Below are 16,764 nucleotides of genomic sequence, written 5' to 3'. Positions count from 1 at the left end.
TTGTTCATTTTACTTTCTGCCTTCCCTTGGCCTGCAGGCGTCTCTGCCTCTGAGCCAAATTTTTCTCTTAGTTAGCCTGGTATAAATCCAGCATTAACCTCTTCAGCTTCAGTGTGGCTGGAAAGCCTCTCATCTGCTACTGCTTATTAAAATGGCACTTCTTTGTCAAAGTCCAGCAAGTGTAAAACAAACTTAGCAGTTCAGCTAAGATGAGGACATCAATGTTCGCAGGTTAAGCACCAGAAAAGAAACTTGGGATTTGTGCTTATTGGGACACCTTACTGCTCTTTTTTCAACAACTTTCACCCCGTGATCTGGCAGAACTTTAAAACTGTATGGGGACCTTTTAGCTGAGATCATTCTTCCCTCTCCCAGCTCACACCAACAGGACCTGCAGAAAGAGCACAAATATGCCACATTGAATTACCCCCTGGTGTATTTGTGACCCTGATGCACAACTGAAATTACAGCAGGAACGATAGGATCTCTCCAGTCAGCCCTTCCTGCCCTCCACTCCTTTGCTTTGCTTCTCAGACTTTGCTTCCCGAGTAGCAGATTTCACCATATACCATGTAAAGACACGTGGAAAAAAATCAGCCAGCTGGGCTGCTTAATGGCCAGTGGGGTTAATGATAGCGCTTCAATGGCACATGGATCCTGCACTCAGTCTTGGGCTGAGTAAAATAAACTTACAGGAAGTCCAAGAGAGATGATTCCCAAGCATAAAATTCCCACACCTCCTAAAATTGGCTTGTGCACAGCACACACAGTGTGTATCCTACCAGCCTGGGTTTGTGACAACTTTTACATGGCGGGCAGAAGATTGATTTGCTGTACAGTACTAAAAGTCTCAGCTCAGTGAGTATCAGTTGAACACTAAGTTCATTTCTGGTCTTGTTAAGACTTGTGATTCATCACAGAGAATAAAATAAACTAGGTGGCAGGCAATTAGTGTGCATTGTGTGAACCTAATGGTCCTGTTTGTGGTGAGCAATGAGACACAAACCCATAATCAAGGCATAATTTATCTTGGGAAAATTTTATCTTGGGACCGAACAGAGATAGAAACAGGAGTTTTAAGCCAATGAGAGAGTTCCAGCATTCCAAACGTACCCTGTGCACAGTGCCTGCTCTTGAAGCTCAAAATCATGGTGATTAAAATAATGATGTGGAAAATGTGAGTTTCTGTGCCACATCCCTTCATGATTTATCAGATATTCATTACGGCTTGATTCCATCCCATACATTGTGTATTCCATTTGAAAGTGAAAGCCTACTTATAATGTTTTAAGGGGATATGAAAAATATTATAGTACTGTAGTATCTCATTGCCTGTAAAAATCAGACATCTCAGTACTGGGAACTCAGCTATGTAGAATTCAAGGAAAGAGGTATAAACCTCTAACTAGCGCTTTAAGTAAAATTCTCTTTAGAACACTGTGCTTCTAAAAGCAGCTTGTACTGTAAGCTGTGCAGCATGGGGAAGTATGTCCCCCAGCTGGAAACTGGACATAAAGGACATATCCTGTAAACAGATGTGTGCAGCTCCTTGCCTTTCCTTTCCCTAAGGTGCCTGTGGTGCACAGCCCCATGCAGTGTCAGCACCTTGTCTTGGTGTAAGCCCTGGCTCTAAGGCATGCAGGGTGTTGCAGGGTGCTCATGTGCCTTGCCTTTGTGTTGCTGAGGGCCTGCTCTGTGACAGTATCTTCTCCTTGTTGTTTCTGTGCTGCTGTTTTCATGGACCTGCACACCCTGACAGTGGTGTTGTGACAGGTTCTCATGGGAAGTGATTGCCACCAGCGTGAGAATTGTCCCTTCCTCCCAGTAGTAACTTCTGGTTTACATTAGGGAACTCAATAACATGCCTGCACAGAGCTTAACCAGCCAACAATTTTGTTAAAATTTTTACCCAATAGTAACCTTGGCTCTTCTATTCTACTCTAATAAACCTTTGCACATATGAACACATAACTTCTTTTGTGAAACCTGCTTGTTGAACAATGTCAGCTTGAGGTTGGAGCATGGGGATTATAACTTCCTGATTTCTTTTCCGAGGGATGAGAGACTAAACAGGGGGAAATGGGGATGAGGACAATCTTTTAGCAAGGCCTGTTGTGACAGAACAAGGGATAATGGTTTTAAACTAAAGAAGGGTAGATTTAGACTGGCTATAAGGAAAAGATTTGTTACAATGAGGGTAGTAAAGCACTGGAACGGGTTGCCCAGAGAGGTGGTAGATGCCCCATCCCTAGAAACATTCAAGGTCAGGTTGAACAGGGCTCTGAGTGACATGATCTAGTTGAAGGTGTCCCTGCTCATTGCAGGGTCGTTGAACTAGATGACCTCTAAAGGTCCCTTCCAATCCAGAGCATCCTATGATTCTGTGAAATAGTTGTACGTCAGGATGAATGTTGATTTTTTGAGGATGACATAAACTTTCTTTGAGGAGTTCTTTAGTAAGAAATATTGGATGTGATGGAAGGAGTTTCCTTATAGGTTTTTTTTTTGCCCAGGAGGGTGTAGATTTGTTTCACGTGTTATGGCTTTATTTTTTCCAGGTCTCTTGAGCTCCAGTAGGTGTGACGTGGCCACATTCAGTGAAGGCTGGCAAAGTAGATAATAAGATCTGGTCAGGAAATTTTCTTTCTGAGCTTATTTCCATACATATTCAGTCAGTCTTGTCAGGAGAGTATGCACTGACAGCTCCTCGAGGCAGTCAATGCTTAGGTCTGATATCTGGGCTACGCTGTCTGGTTTGATTAGCCGGTGTGCTAGGTGAAATACCTCTGGAATACCAGCGATTCTGCTGTGTTGATTGCAGAGTGGTGGATGGCTCATTTTGTCTCATATTCTGCAGTGTCGTAGTCTGGTAGGAGGAATTTGTATGATGACAGATGGATTTAGGATGGTAGGTTTTTATTCTACTGGCCTTGTAGCTTTTTGCTTCCAGTCCTCCTGTAATTTGTCTGTCCACCACAGTGATTTATTTAGAAGGGTTTGGGGTCTGGACAGTTTCCAGTACAGGTATCGGTGGTAGTAAGCATGAGGTAATTGTAACATTTTATGGATTTGGTGGGATTTTGGCATTATATTGGAAGGACTTATCCTCATCAAATGAGATGAAATCTAGGCGAAAAATCTCTGAAGCAAATGAGCTACAATTATTTGTTATGCGTTGAGGAAAGCAGGTTCTGACCATGCCCATGTGAGGTGAAGATTAGGGACAAGGACAGCTCTGTGTTGGGGAAATCTTCAATATCCACATATGCTGAAAAAGGGGATCCTGTCTGTGCATGCATGGGCCTCTGGAGACCACTTGAGACAATCCCATGGTTTCTGTAGTATAAAGAACAAATCAACTCTAAGATCATCTACACTGTTTGGAGATGAAGGCCAGAAAAGACCTGAAGGACTATGAGGGGTTTCGGTACCAGGCTGGCCAAAACATCTGTATGTCTCTCTGAGAAATGACATCAGATGCCTGCTTGACAAAAGGAGCCAAGGGGTTCTCCTGTTCTTCACTTCAAATGGGGTCCCTCAAATCTTTTTGTGTTTGGCATTGATCACTTTTGATTTGAGACCATGGGAACAGGACCTCTTGGGAGAAGGGAGGTGGACACTTCCTCCAAAAGCAAATATGCAGCCTTCGATACTGTGGTCCACCAGGTTGCCTTCTTAAGAAATGTTGGAAGTGGTGCATTAATGGTCAGCCTCATAAACACTGCTAGATTTATGCTGGGATAGTAAAATATATTTCAGTTGGCCTCAGAATACCAGTTAGTTACTACATTTTTATGCTATCTGTTTAGAGGTGCTTATTTTCAGCAGTGTACAAGTGTTAATGGCAACAGCTTCTAAGTTTGTATCATCCTGTGGGTTATGGGTTAACCATTAAAATTCATATCAAGAGATCTGAAATATGAAAGCTACTAAGCAAAAGAATGGTCCAATAAATATTTACACTAGGTTGTGAATCAGCTGCTTTACTGTTAGTTAGTGAATAAATAAAAAACAATCTCACTGTTATGGCAGTTAGAAAAGAGTTTACCAGAAATAGCTCCCCACATCAGGCAGGAAGGGAGTGCAAGGAGACAGCATCTCACGGATAGATTGTAGTAAAGGACCTGGTGTGATTTGTCCTAAATTCAGCAAAAGCCTCTTCCTTTCCCTTAGCAGTAACTGGGTAGGTCTCTACTGCAGTGTCCATCTCTCACAAGTATTATACATTTTCATGATCCAGGGGATGACAGGTCATATTGTTTTTCTATCCATAGGCTGTATTCAGGCTTGGTCCTTTATTGACAGCTTCCATGTGGAGAAAAAGGAGAGCTGCTATAGCCTGTTATGTCACTCTTAATGTAAAGAAAACCCTTATATCAATCAAAAGTGGACAACTGGACCAAAAACCAAGCCTAGCATTCAAGGTTGTCTCACAATTTGTGTACGCATTATGATTTTAGGTCATGTTACTGCCAACCTTTATATGTATGCATAATTACTGTAATAAGATTTGTGTGTCTTGAGAGCCCTTAGTTGATGTAAGGGTCTCAGATACTTACAGAGATGATGGTAACAGCACTGTGGTCTTCAATTTCAGATTGGCACCGAATGGGATGCCAAGGAAAGACTTTTCCGGAATTTTGGAGGAATCCTCGGGCCAACAGATGAGCCAGTTGGCATGCAGAAATGGGGAAAAGGCCCCAATGTCACCATTACTGTCATTTGGGTGGATCCTGTTAATGTAATTGCAGCAACGTATGATATTCTTATTGAATCCAGTGCTGAATTTACTCACTACAAACCACCTTTGAATTTGCCCCTGCGACCCGGTGTCTGGACGATAAAAATTCTGTACCACTGGGTGCAGGTAGCTGAAACCAAATTCCTTGTTACTCCTCTCACCTTCTCTAATCGGCAGCCTATCAAACAAGGTAAGTTTTGTTATTTGGTACAAGAATAATCCAATTATTGTGTCTGTATTCACTGTAAATGCTGCTGTTAAAAATGAAGTAGTGCTGTATTGGAAAAGGAGAAAAGAAAGGAATTTTATAGATACTAAATCAGAAGAAATTGTTGCACTAAGGCAAGCAGAAGTGTCTGTATCCAGTCTGTAAAACACAGGCACTTTGAACAAAAGGCTATTTATATCTTTAAAATATGCACAGTTCAGAATCCAGAGAATTTCAGGATCTCAATAATCTAACAGCTATCATAAAAGCCATAATTTAGAAATAGAAAAAAAAGAGAACCTTTCTCTACTGCTTTTCATTCACATTTGCTCATAGTTACAGATGTTTAGACTGTTGTCTTCACAAAACCTGCATGTTTGATGGTAAAAGCATTAATACACAGAATTACCATAGGCCAGAGCTCACCTGACATATCGTCAGGCACAGGCATTCGCTCTTGCTTGACACCTGCCAAAACCGGCTCAGTGCACACAATGCAATTGTGTTACAAAAAGTTTCTATGAATACAGTGGTCCCAGTAAGTACACTATCAGACCCACATTGACATTTTTTAGAAAGCAGCAATCTTCCTCCCCACCACAGCAGCCCTGAGCCAATGTCTACAAGCTCCCAGCAGCAGTTTACACTGGCACAGGGATTGTTCGAGTGCTCGGACCTTCAGCCAGTGCTGAGGATATTGGGCTGGGAGAAGAGAGAACATTTTGTAGCCACACCTGGTTTCTTATTCAGTAAGATCAAAACAAGTTTGTTGCTATGAATATCTTTACCATTCCTCTTAATGTGCTCAAGTGCTTCCATCTGCCCGGTATTAATATTCATAACTTCAGACATCTTAAAGTTGCTAGATACAGGAATGATCCTATTAAGTTTTCAGAAGTTCTCCTGACAAGGCAGCAAATAAACTGAGTCAGGCATTTACCTTCCAGTATAACGTGCTGCTTCTGTAATGCAAACACCACAGACAACTGCTGAGAGCTAATGCAGCCCTTATCTTGCTCAACAGGAGCTTGATTCTACACATTTCTCAGCAAAAGAGCTAACTAACTGATTTCTTCTTCTAACATTTGGTGGCATCGTTTCTTAAGCAGAAACTATACCACCAACAACCTACTGCTGTTATTACCTAATAGGCAATGATAAATTGTGAAGAAATGCCATGTGTAGAAGGAATAAATGTTAATGTTTGAGGCAACCTATTTCTAAATGCAGCTGTTACTGACTCATCTCCTGGAAATCAATGAATTCTATGTTCTTTGCTAATTTAACAGTTGAGGCATAAACTGGGTAGAAAATATGGCATGTAAAAGCAGCAACCTTGCTGCTTTTCCCTATAATATGAGAGCCCTGTGGGCAGTATAAGCATGTCTCAGACTTCAGTCATGAGCCCACACTTTATGGTTTAAAAGGAAAACTCCCTTTAGTCCAAACTCTGAATCTGGAATAATTCCACTGAAATTATGGATTTACTCCATGTTGCCCATTAATATCCTAGGAGAAGATCTGGTTCATATTTTTTGTTAAGGAGCCCTGTTCATGCATAGGGTAACTAGAATCTACTGTAGGAATGAAGTATAAAGCTTGGGAACAATATTATCTAGGAAAAAAGCCTCAGGAGTGGTTTGCTACTGACGATGTGATATGTCATCTCCAGGTGTCTGAGGCATGAAGGTAAAGAAGAAAATTAGAGGGGCAGATAGTGACACTCTGCTGCAGTTAGAATTGTATTTAGAATGCAAATTCCTGTTGTTTGGGTTTTTTAAGGCTTTCTGTCTCAGTGAGACTATTGTGGTCTATGCAGGCAATTGTCATTTAGCTTTGAATTTCAGCTTTTGTCAGTTTGTCACCACTTTATTATTTAAATACATGTTTCTCTGCCAAATAAAGGCATTGTGAGAGTATGACGGAAGAATTAGAATTTCTAAAAGAACAATTTGTGTTACTATTGTAAACAATGTGAAAGCTGCCAAAAATCTTCTAAAATGAAGGGATAGTATTATTGTCATGTCTTAACACTGAAAATAAAACATACATCAGACTTAGCCAGGAGTTGTCAGCAGAAGAGGGAAATATGATTTATTAGGGATTTATTTAAAATTTTCTTCTTCCAACCATCCTTCCTCACCCCCACCGCCCCCACCCAAAAAAAAAAGGGCGGAGGAAAAAAAAGCTATAGCTCTTGTCAGAAAGATTACCCTGGAAAGTAATTTGCTACTCCAGAAGCTTTTTAAATGACTGATACATTTCATACCACTTTGCATGTCATTTGCTTGATAGTGATTTGGCCCCCTCTGTCTCATACACTCCAGATGTAGAAACTGGAGTCCACGTAGTTACATACATAAAAATCTGTCCGTGGTCTTGTGTGTAATTTGTCTGTGTCATTCTAAAAAGCATTTGCACAAATCTGGCAGCAGCACAGTAGCCACTAAAATCTTGTATCTTGAGAGCACGAACACGACAACAACCACTGTATTTCCTAAATCGTTACTTATCTACACATCACTTCACCACAGAGCATAACCAGGCAAAGTTCATTTCAGTTTCCCAGCACCATGAAGGGAGCCACTTGCTCCTCTTATGAATAAGCAAAGTGAAACATGTTCGTTCCATTATCCTGACTCTCAAAATTCATGATTACAATTAAAAAAAAATAATTAATCATGGGACAGCTACCAGCAAACACATTTTGTTTAACAGTTTATAAAACCAGTATATGCAGCTAGTTTATTAATTTTCTATTCCAATTTATTTATTAATATTGGCCTAGAGTCTGTGCATGCAAGTAAAACCATAAAGGCAAATCAAGAGCAGGTGTTTTCTTTGATATTGTGTCCAGATGTGCATAACTGACACAATGTAAATTGTTTTAAAAGCACAGATTCACTGACCTTTTCAAAACCTGGATCTGTAAGTGTTAGAGAGATCAGTTCTAATATGGAACTACTGAGTATGCTGGGAGGTTTGGCGTGTTCCCACTCTAAATGAGGCTCCCAAAGCTATTCCATTGGAAAGTCTATAATATGATATTTTTTATTCTTTCTTGCTCCTCTTCCCCTCCAGTCATCCAAACCTGTGTCTATTTTCTCTAGGGTGAGCTGTGTCACTGATCAGCTCTACCTTCAGCAGATCCTCTGGCTTGACAGCACCTTCAAGTGTTTGCCTGGCTGGAGAAAGAAATAAATGAAAAAAAAAAGGAAAAATAAATGAATTTGTGAAATAAATAATTTGGAGAAATGACGTTCACTTGCTCCACCCTACACCCTACTTCCTCCCCCTACGTCCTGCACAGCCAGATTCTCTTTTATTCTTCTAAAAGGCAATTTTGAGCTCCTTACCATATGGCCTTGTTAAAGCCAAGTACTCCATGCTTACTGTAAGGACGTAGGAGGGCTGCCAAGGACCAGCAGGACGCCCCAGGATTAAATTGTGCCAAGACAGAGAGGGAATGTAACATGTGGAGGAGACAAAACAGGGAGAAGATCAGAAGATCACTAGCAGTGATAATAGACAGGAATGGGGGTTTCTTGCCGTCTGCTTTAGGCAGCATGAATTTAAGTGCAGTTTGGAGGCTTGAGGCCAGATGTTCAGGTCCCCTGCATAGGGACTGGAGAGGCAGAGCCAAACAAAAGGTATAATTTAGAGCATTTAGCCAGCAGTGCACCAATCATAATCCAAGCTACCAAGTAGATTTCAATTCCTAAGGAAACAGCTAATTCAGCAGAGGTTGGCTCTGCATCCCACTTTCCCACCCCTCTCTGCTCTACAAAGTCCACGTGAAGCAGTCATGCTGAGTATGATCACACATGCCTCTGAGGGGCAGAAAAGAAACCAAAGCAATTTCATTTTTTAATTTGAGTTTATATTCATGGCAAAGTTTCCACAGCAATCTCCCAGCTGGAGTGGCGATAATGAGTTGTCATGCGCGTAATGTATAGGACCAGTTTCATTAAAGCTAAATAGGTTACTGTGAGCCAGTAGGCGGATTCACATCTGGGGCAGAAAGAGCTCCAAACCTTGATACCAAACACTGGATTGAAAGTAAATAATGAATAAATAAAACCTTTCTTCCTTCAAACAGGGAGGGCAGTGAAGAGCATCCTCCTCCTTCTCTTTAAGAGAGGCCTTTCATGTTCAGTTCCTAGCTTGATCACATGCCCTGGATGTGTTGCTTTTGATCTCTGGTGCTCCACAATGGGACAGGGAGCCTTGAACACCAGCTCCTGGTCCCTGTGCCTTCTACCTGCAGCCGCCTCTTTCAAAGGCTTGATGGCATTAGCAGATGTACTGCAGTGCACACATGCATCTCGAAGGCCTTTTAACCTAATCCATATTTATAGACCATCTTAATTAAGTATATACTGGGAAGCCTTTGTTTTGCCGTTGGTTGTTTGCAGTGGCTTAATCAACTCTAATTGCGTCTATACGGATTATAAAGTGGTTGGCAACTTGTGTCAGAACGGCTGTGATTTCTTTAAATTAACCAGAGGTAACATGACATGTTCTTGATAAATGCAGTAATAGCAGCAGGCAAGTGCATGGCTGCAGAAGAGTAGGCATGCCCTGGAATCGTTATTCTGAGAAAAACCCTGAAGACCGGGATTTGCCTTGAAATTTAGTTCAGATCCAGTTGACAAGGAGTCGATTAGCTTCACAGTGAGCAAATGCAGCACTGTCTTGTTTGCTGCAAGAGAAAACAAACAAAATGTCAATAAAAAAATTACCTCTTTGCCAGAGGGTTTCAACGCAATTCAAGTAAGGAAATAAAGCTGTACATGCTGTTTTGTTTTAAAAAAAACCCACAGGTCTGGCGCCTTAATGTGTACCAAGGTAACCACATTTTTCGTTCCTTAGCCTCTGTCACTCTGTGTCTAAACTCATTTGCTTTTTCTGCAAAATGAAGAGCAAACCCCCACAAAAATGCTGAAATCCCAGGCTATGCAGCTGACTACAGGCTGTGTATTTAGTCCACAGAAGTTATACTAAGAAAAGGCAGTTGAGAAATGAAGTGTCCTCGCAGAGTGAAGAGCAAACAAAAATAACTCATCTTTTTAAAGCTATAGTTTAGAGTCAATGGAATATATTTTGCATTGATACATGTCCTCTTGAAGCCAAAGGGCTATTCGGATGTGTTTGCTGGCAAAAAAAAAAACTGGCTTAATGTCTGCAATTCAACTAATTTTGAATTGGTTGCTCTAACTGTACAGAATTAAATAGCTAAACACACATCTCATAGGGGCAAGCTTTTTCGTTATTTTTTTCATGAGCAACCACTGAAGTGTCAGTGCTTTAAAAGTATGCCCAGTAGCTCCAGCCTCCTCTTAGTACAGTATTTCAGGGCTTGGGATGAGCACTGTCCCTCTCATGTCCCAGCCCAGTAAGTTACAGTCATGATTACCTCTCATTTATTTTTCCTTTAATGCAAAGAGGAATATCCCACATCTGCCATAGCTTGGATGAGCAGCATCCTCCTTACTTTCTCCTGTTACTGAGCTCTTTCTTCATAGGACATGTAGACACCTAACTTGGAGTGTTTGTTCTGCTGTGGGGCCAAGCAATCCCCTATTGGTTCTCACGTTGGAGAAGCACATTTTCACTGTGGGCAGCAGTAGCCCTTAACACACTGAAAAACAGTGGTTTGCTCCCTTTAGTGCTGACCTCAGCAGTCTTTTCCTATCTGCTGATACTTGTGTGTGGTTTTTCCAAAAATTTTCTCTTCAGTCCCATTAAAGGCTATTACTGTTGTACCTGCCAGCGAGCCCTTGCAGCACAGCCAGTTCTGGAGGAGAGCACAGCAGTCACTTAGTGGTGCAGACCAAAACAGCAGTGTGTTGGTGTGAGAAGCATAGCATATCTGACACAATTACAGCAATAGCAGAGTGGAGAAATTTAAATTTGTTGAAGACACTGAGGTTATAACCCTTATTTTAGCAAAAGCAGCCCACTGATCTTAAACAACAAGGGTCACAGACGCAGAGAAAAAGAAGATCTCCTGCTGCATTGCCAGCACTGGCTCCTACAGTTTCTGTAGGTTTCATTCCTTCCAGTCCTGCTAATCCACCAAGTCCTGAAGCCTGGAACAAGTGTGAGACTGAGCCAGAGCAAAGACCAAGCTCCATTTCATCCTGTTACTTGTCGGAAAAAAGGTCTCTCTTGTTCCATGTACTAAACATGAGCACAACAGGCTTTAATTCAACAAGCTCTCTGAATTGCCTGTTTCAATCAGATGATCCTGGTAGTAATGCCAACTCTTATTTGTTTTGGAGTTTTTACTTAGAATGTTCCTATTTAATTAATATGTTGACAAAGAGTCTTCCATATTTAATTGCTTCCAAAGGAGGAAATTTAATCGTGTACTTGTTCTGTTTCTTAAACTGCAGTGCTCTGGCAGAGCACACTTCTGACACGTGTGCATGGAAAAAACTCATTTTGACTAGAGGTTATTGTGGATATCTACCATATAAAATAAAAAGAGGGGTTTAGATTAATGCAGGCGCAATTAAGTGATGTATAATGGTGATGGGGATGTGCCGAACTAATTTAATTGGGGATTTGAAGTAATGGACTTGCACAGTATTTGACATTAAAGACTTTGCAAACATAGCAGTGAAGCTCCACTTACATGTCCCTTTTTCCTCAAAGTAAATGTCCTAATTTATTGCCAGTGCCTGAGATACTGTCCTCTGCATGGAAGAAAGGACTCAGTGTCAGGCTGCAGTGCAGGCAGCAAGGACATGTGGAAGGAATTGTAGCCATGAATATGTAATTCCTGGCCTCTAAACACTATCTGAGCACAGTGGCTTTCCTAGCCTGGAGCGCCCTGAATGGGCCCATTTTATGTTCTAGACAGTGTGTATGTTGGCAGAGCTAAACAGATCCTCTGTGCTGCCAGAGTGACGATTCTAGGAGGGAAGTCAGCTGAGAACAGAAAGAAATGGTTGAAAATATACTCCCAAGAGGCATGTAGGGAACATTTTGGAGGGTACCATTCTGATTTTGTGAGCAGCACCTTGGTCCACTCTCAGACCTTAAGAAGTCAGCCATCTTTAGACAAGGGCAATCTGACTTGCAGTATCTAATCCAAGGTCTTTGAAGGCATTATCACACCCTGACAAGGATTTTTACTGCAATAATACAGTTTTGGAGTGATGTACTGCATTTTGCTGAGGTAGAAGAGTTACTGTAAGGAAAGCAACCACAATGCAAAGAAAAGTATCATTAGGAAATGGTTGTGATCCATTATTCGGCACAAGTGCTTGAAACATAATTGTCATTAGAGAATAGTTTCCCAGCGAGACTGGAGCACTTCCAGAAATGATGCTGGGGCTATACATTTTTCATTTGGGTCTGGTCTGTTGAAGGCCATGGTGGGGTTCTTCCAGTGCCAGGAGTGGCACCACCTGGTTTTTGGAGGCAGATTGAGCTAACAAATGTTGTGGCTTTTCCACAGTAGGGCAAGGTTCATCAGTTTAATAAAAAAAACTGGCTGAGATCTTGGCTCTTCCTCGTAGACAAATCAATGATAGCACTTGAAGGTCTGATAAGGGTCAGCAGCCTTCTCACACCAAGCATCCTTGAACTGTTTCCTAATTTCAAAGTACAGCCTTCCCTGGGTGTTGAGCTGCACAGGACTTATCTGCCAGACTTCTCTGGCAAAATGAGCTTCTCCTGAATGCAAAATGGGTTTCTCCCAAGAAGGAGCTGCATGTTGATCAGGCTCTAGGTACAGACAATAGCTCGTAGCTGGGATGCCCTTGAAGCTGGGCCTGCCTTTTTGTTGTGCTGTGCCAAACAGCTGTGTGTCATGCCTGGGTATCCTACAGCTCTGGGGATGCCAGTTGTATGTGGTGATAATGACGATGTTGCTTTCAGTCTCAGTGCATCACCCTGCTAACGCATCGCTTGCAGGGTTAGCATCACGGTGAGTGGAGCTTGTAGTGGTGAGCATGATGAGCTGAAAAGCTGAGCATAGCCAGCTGTCCTCAGGATGCAGTTTGTCCTCCATGCTGGGGAAACGGACTATAGCACACCACTAACTTTTGCCTCTTCATTTGCTGTGCCCTTAGATCCTGAAGCTTTTGTTGTTCTTTTTTTTTAATGCACTAATATTTGGGTTTATTTCTGCATTTCCAGAGGAAGCCATGAAGTATCACAGCGGGCCTCCAAAGAACGCGTACATGGAGCAGAGTTTCCAGGGCTTGAACCCCGTCCTGAATATCCCCATCAGTGCCGCCCGCGTGGACCAGGCCAAGAGGAATGCAGGGCTTGTGGGTGCCCGGCTGGAAGCCTGGGTGGACTCTCTAGTCAGCAGCGTCTGGTCAGCCGTGGACATCTGCAGCACCGGCCCCACTGCCTGCCCAGTCATGCAGGGCTGCGCTCAGACAGCCTGGAGCTCCCTGAGCCCAGACCCCAAATCCGAGCTGGGCCCTGTCAAACCTGACGGTCGCTTGAGGTAGCATCCAGTATGCTCTCCTCCGGCATAGGGTTTTTTAAAAGGGAATTTAACCTTGCTCGTATGAGAATCTCGCACCAGATTTCAGAAACCTAAGGGAACATTATACTTTTTTGTTACTTATTGCAATATAATTAATTTAAAAAAAAAAAACAAACAAAAAAAAACCAAAAAAAAGAGTTCCGACAAGGCCTTTGGCACTGCCCTCTCTATCAGCTCGGTCAGGAGCACCTTCGGTCATCCCACAGCCTCTGCTGTCCCATGGGGCCCTGGCCGTACCGCACACCCGCTGCCTCTGCGGGTTTCAAAACAGCTGTGGCAGCAAGCCACGGAGAGGGCATTGAAGGAGCAGCTGCTAAAAGTGTTTTTTAAAAGTAAATTTGTCTGTTCCTCTGCTGTTTCATAGGCTTTTATTATTTTGCTACCATGAATAAATCACAGCAAAATTCCCTTCTACTTAGGCTTCCTGGGGAGGATGGTTACTGCAGGCTAAAGCCTGTATGGCTGCATTACCTCACAGAACATGAAATAATTATGGTACACCCTCTTTTTTTTAATAACACAAAATAATTCTGGACTCAGCTAATGTCTGTTGTTATCCTAGTTAGAGAAAACAAGCAAAAGCAGAAACTTTCCAATTCTTTTCAGAGATTTTTTTTAGACTCATTTCATTATAACCTCGAAACGGAAGTAGTGTTTTGCTATATTAGTCTTTTATGTCTCATGCAGTCAGGTTCAGGGTCTGGATTCTAAGAGTATTAGTTTAAAGAACAAAGAAGCATTTTGGATTTCAGTCCTTTCAAATCTGCAAGTTTTTTTCTAAGCCCACCAGCACCTAAGCATTTTTGCAGACTTTCAGTACAGCAAGTGTGTATGTGTAGGTTGGGGGTGGGTTGTGATGAGTCTGCTCACACCCTTTGCTGATTTTGCTGGTAAGCTGAGCTGAGTTTTTTCTCAGGCAGTGGAGTTGCACAGAACCAGTAAAATGGTGGCATTGGGACCTAAATCTGCAACAACACATTTCTTCCCTAATCTGACTAGTGGCTAGTAAGTGTTAACACTAATTCCCTCCCTTGATCTCAGATCTACTAGCCCTTTGTGAAGAGTCCTTCTAGGCTTGTGCAGGGCATCTGGAAGGCTGTGCAGGACACGGGTTCCCAACTGAAGCCATGAGCTGAACGTGAAGGAGAGCAATGCCATATTTCTCAGTGCTTTTACTTTATTCTGGCAACAAACCCTAGCCTTGCCTGTCTTCAGAATTTCTAGCAGGCTGCATCCTGTTTTAAATGGGCATGTTTTGCATCATTTTAAGCTTCATTTTCTACAGTAGGAAAAAAATCCATTTACATTCCAAGAGCTTTTTAAAGTATATGTTTTATATGTAAATTCATCTCCAACTAATGCATTTTACATTAGTGTAAAACATGCACTTTGTTGTTGTTGCTGTGGTAATCTCTTGTTAACAACATAACCCAAAAAGGCTGTTAAAAGCTGTTGGGTTAATTAGGAAAAAAAATCCTGTTGATGTAATAAAGTAAGGTATCTCTTTACCCTTCTGTGTGGATGGCTAACTTTCTGCTGATGAGAGTTAAGCATCCACATCAGGAGGGAGATAGACCCTTAAATCACTCTGTAATCGCATCTCACAGAAAGGTTGAATTCCCTTTTAAACAGTTGCAGAATGACCATAACACAGATCCCGGTGGCCTGTAGTATCTCTCTCTGTAGTATTGGTTTAAAGCTACTTGCAGTTTGCTTTGGACTTGAAATTGTGGTGTCAGCTGTGCTGGCATTAAGGCAGAGCATTGAAATGTTTATCTGGCACAAAAACGGATGCATAGAAGGAACAATTTAGGTATTTATTATTTATGTTTTAGTCAATGACTAATTAGTAGGTGCTGCTGTTGCAGCTTGAAGATTATGTTATCTTACTAACTGAAGCTGCCTTTATTAAGAAAAGGCCTTCCTCCCCTCACACCTCCCGTTCTTTTTTTGTCTTGATTTTTGACAGTCACAAGAGCCGTAGTTTTAGGAAAGCTTGTAGCAATGAGAGCTGGTTGAAATATTTCAGTGAAGATAACGTTCCAGCTTTTCAACTGGCTCTAGAGGCAAGCATGTTTAAAACCAGGGTTGCCAACAGGTTTATATAATAGAAACACAGTGTTATTACTTATTCAGTAGGGTTTTTCTTAACAGTGCTTGTTTTTAATCTAACATTCCTTCGTGAAGTTCAAATTTTCTGGGAACCTCCAATCCTCACTGTGAAATCCGGGGGTTTAGTCACACTGATGCAATGGCAACTGCACAGTTCAAGCCCTGCAGATTAAATCAAGAACGCCACATTTAGTGCACACAATAAAATTCATTAACAATCCCAGTCAGTGATTGTTCCTAATAAGGCTACCAGGGTAGTCACAAAATCTTCAGTCTGTCTTGCACATAAGTATATGTATAAGGGTGCGCCCACACACACACGCATGCAGATAACTTGGTTTTTAAATTTGATACTTTTTTATTCTTAAGCAGGAATGTTTTTAAGTGCTTTGTTGGCAAGTTCTCATTATTAACTAGACCAAGCAGAAAGTGGCAACAATCCCGTCTTTTGTGGTTAGAAGAAAATCTGCCACTTTGATCATTTAAAACGTAAGGTGCAATTTATTTTGTTTCAGTACAAAAAAGGGAAAGAAAACAAATAGTTGCTGATATATCTATTTACATTATATGCTAGGTTTAAAATATCTCAAACCAAAATTCATATTAGTTTATTTTCTGAAAGACAAAAAGCATCTACACAAAGAAGTTTTGTAGCAAGCTGGCAATCCCAGTGCAGCTGTTAAAGTGTGTGATGTAAAACTGAAGAGTCTGGTCCTGCAGTCCTTTCTCAGGCAACATTTCCACAGAGTGCTGATGCTGAGTAAGGACTTCAGAGTCAAGTCCAGCATAAATAAAAGGTGTGACAGAATGCTATGGGTATATACTGTCTGCCTTTGAAGTCATCAAAGGATGAGCTGCCGTGTTTGGAACATCCTCTGGGGGCAGTGTCAAGCTTTAGACCTAAATGACAACCCTACTATAGCTGTTAATACGCAGACACAGAAACAGAAGTTATATATGGGACACTGTGTCTGAGTTACAAAGTGCTGTAGTTTTGAAGAAAAACCATGGAAAACAAGACTTTGCATCAGGGATCAGAGCTTGCTCCAAGCTGATGCTGTGGTAGAGCTGCTAAGACCCACGTCCTGCTTAGTGGCTTTTCTGGTTCTGAAATGGCAGGCACTTGGTGCCTGTGATGAATATTAGATATTTTTAGAAGAGAATAACTTCACAGATCTTACATTTGGTGAA

The 16,764-nt window shown here is 41.7% G+C and overlaps 1 protein-coding gene across 5 annotated transcripts in view; it reads left to right on the top strand.

The window, feature by feature from the left end:
• Window positions 1-16,085, top strand: part of XYLT1 (xylosyltransferase 1) — a 202,502-nt gene extending 186,417 nt beyond the window's left edge. For all 5 annotated transcript variants that reach the window (XM_075105158.1, XM_075105157.1, XM_075105160.1 and 2 more), the window contains 2 exons: window positions 4,598-4,931; window positions 13,101-16,085. In XM_075105158.1, coding sequence (XP_074961259.1) covers window positions 4,598-4,931; window positions 13,101-13,423 — 657 coding nt within the window. In that variant the 3' untranslated portion in view covers window positions 13,424-16,085. The remainder of the gene's footprint in view (window positions 1-4,597; window positions 4,932-13,100) is intronic.
• Window positions 16,086-16,764: the final 679 nt, after the last annotated feature.

Source organism: Phalacrocorax aristotelis, chromosome 10 (genome assembly GCF_949628215.1).
Source record: "Phalacrocorax aristotelis chromosome 10, bGulAri2.1, whole genome shotgun sequence".
In the NCBI taxonomy this organism is placed as follows: Eukaryota; Metazoa; Chordata; class Aves; order Suliformes; family Phalacrocoracidae; genus Phalacrocorax; species Phalacrocorax aristotelis.
Note: the sequence above shows the minus strand (reverse complement) of the source record. Positions and strands in the feature narration are given on the sequence as shown.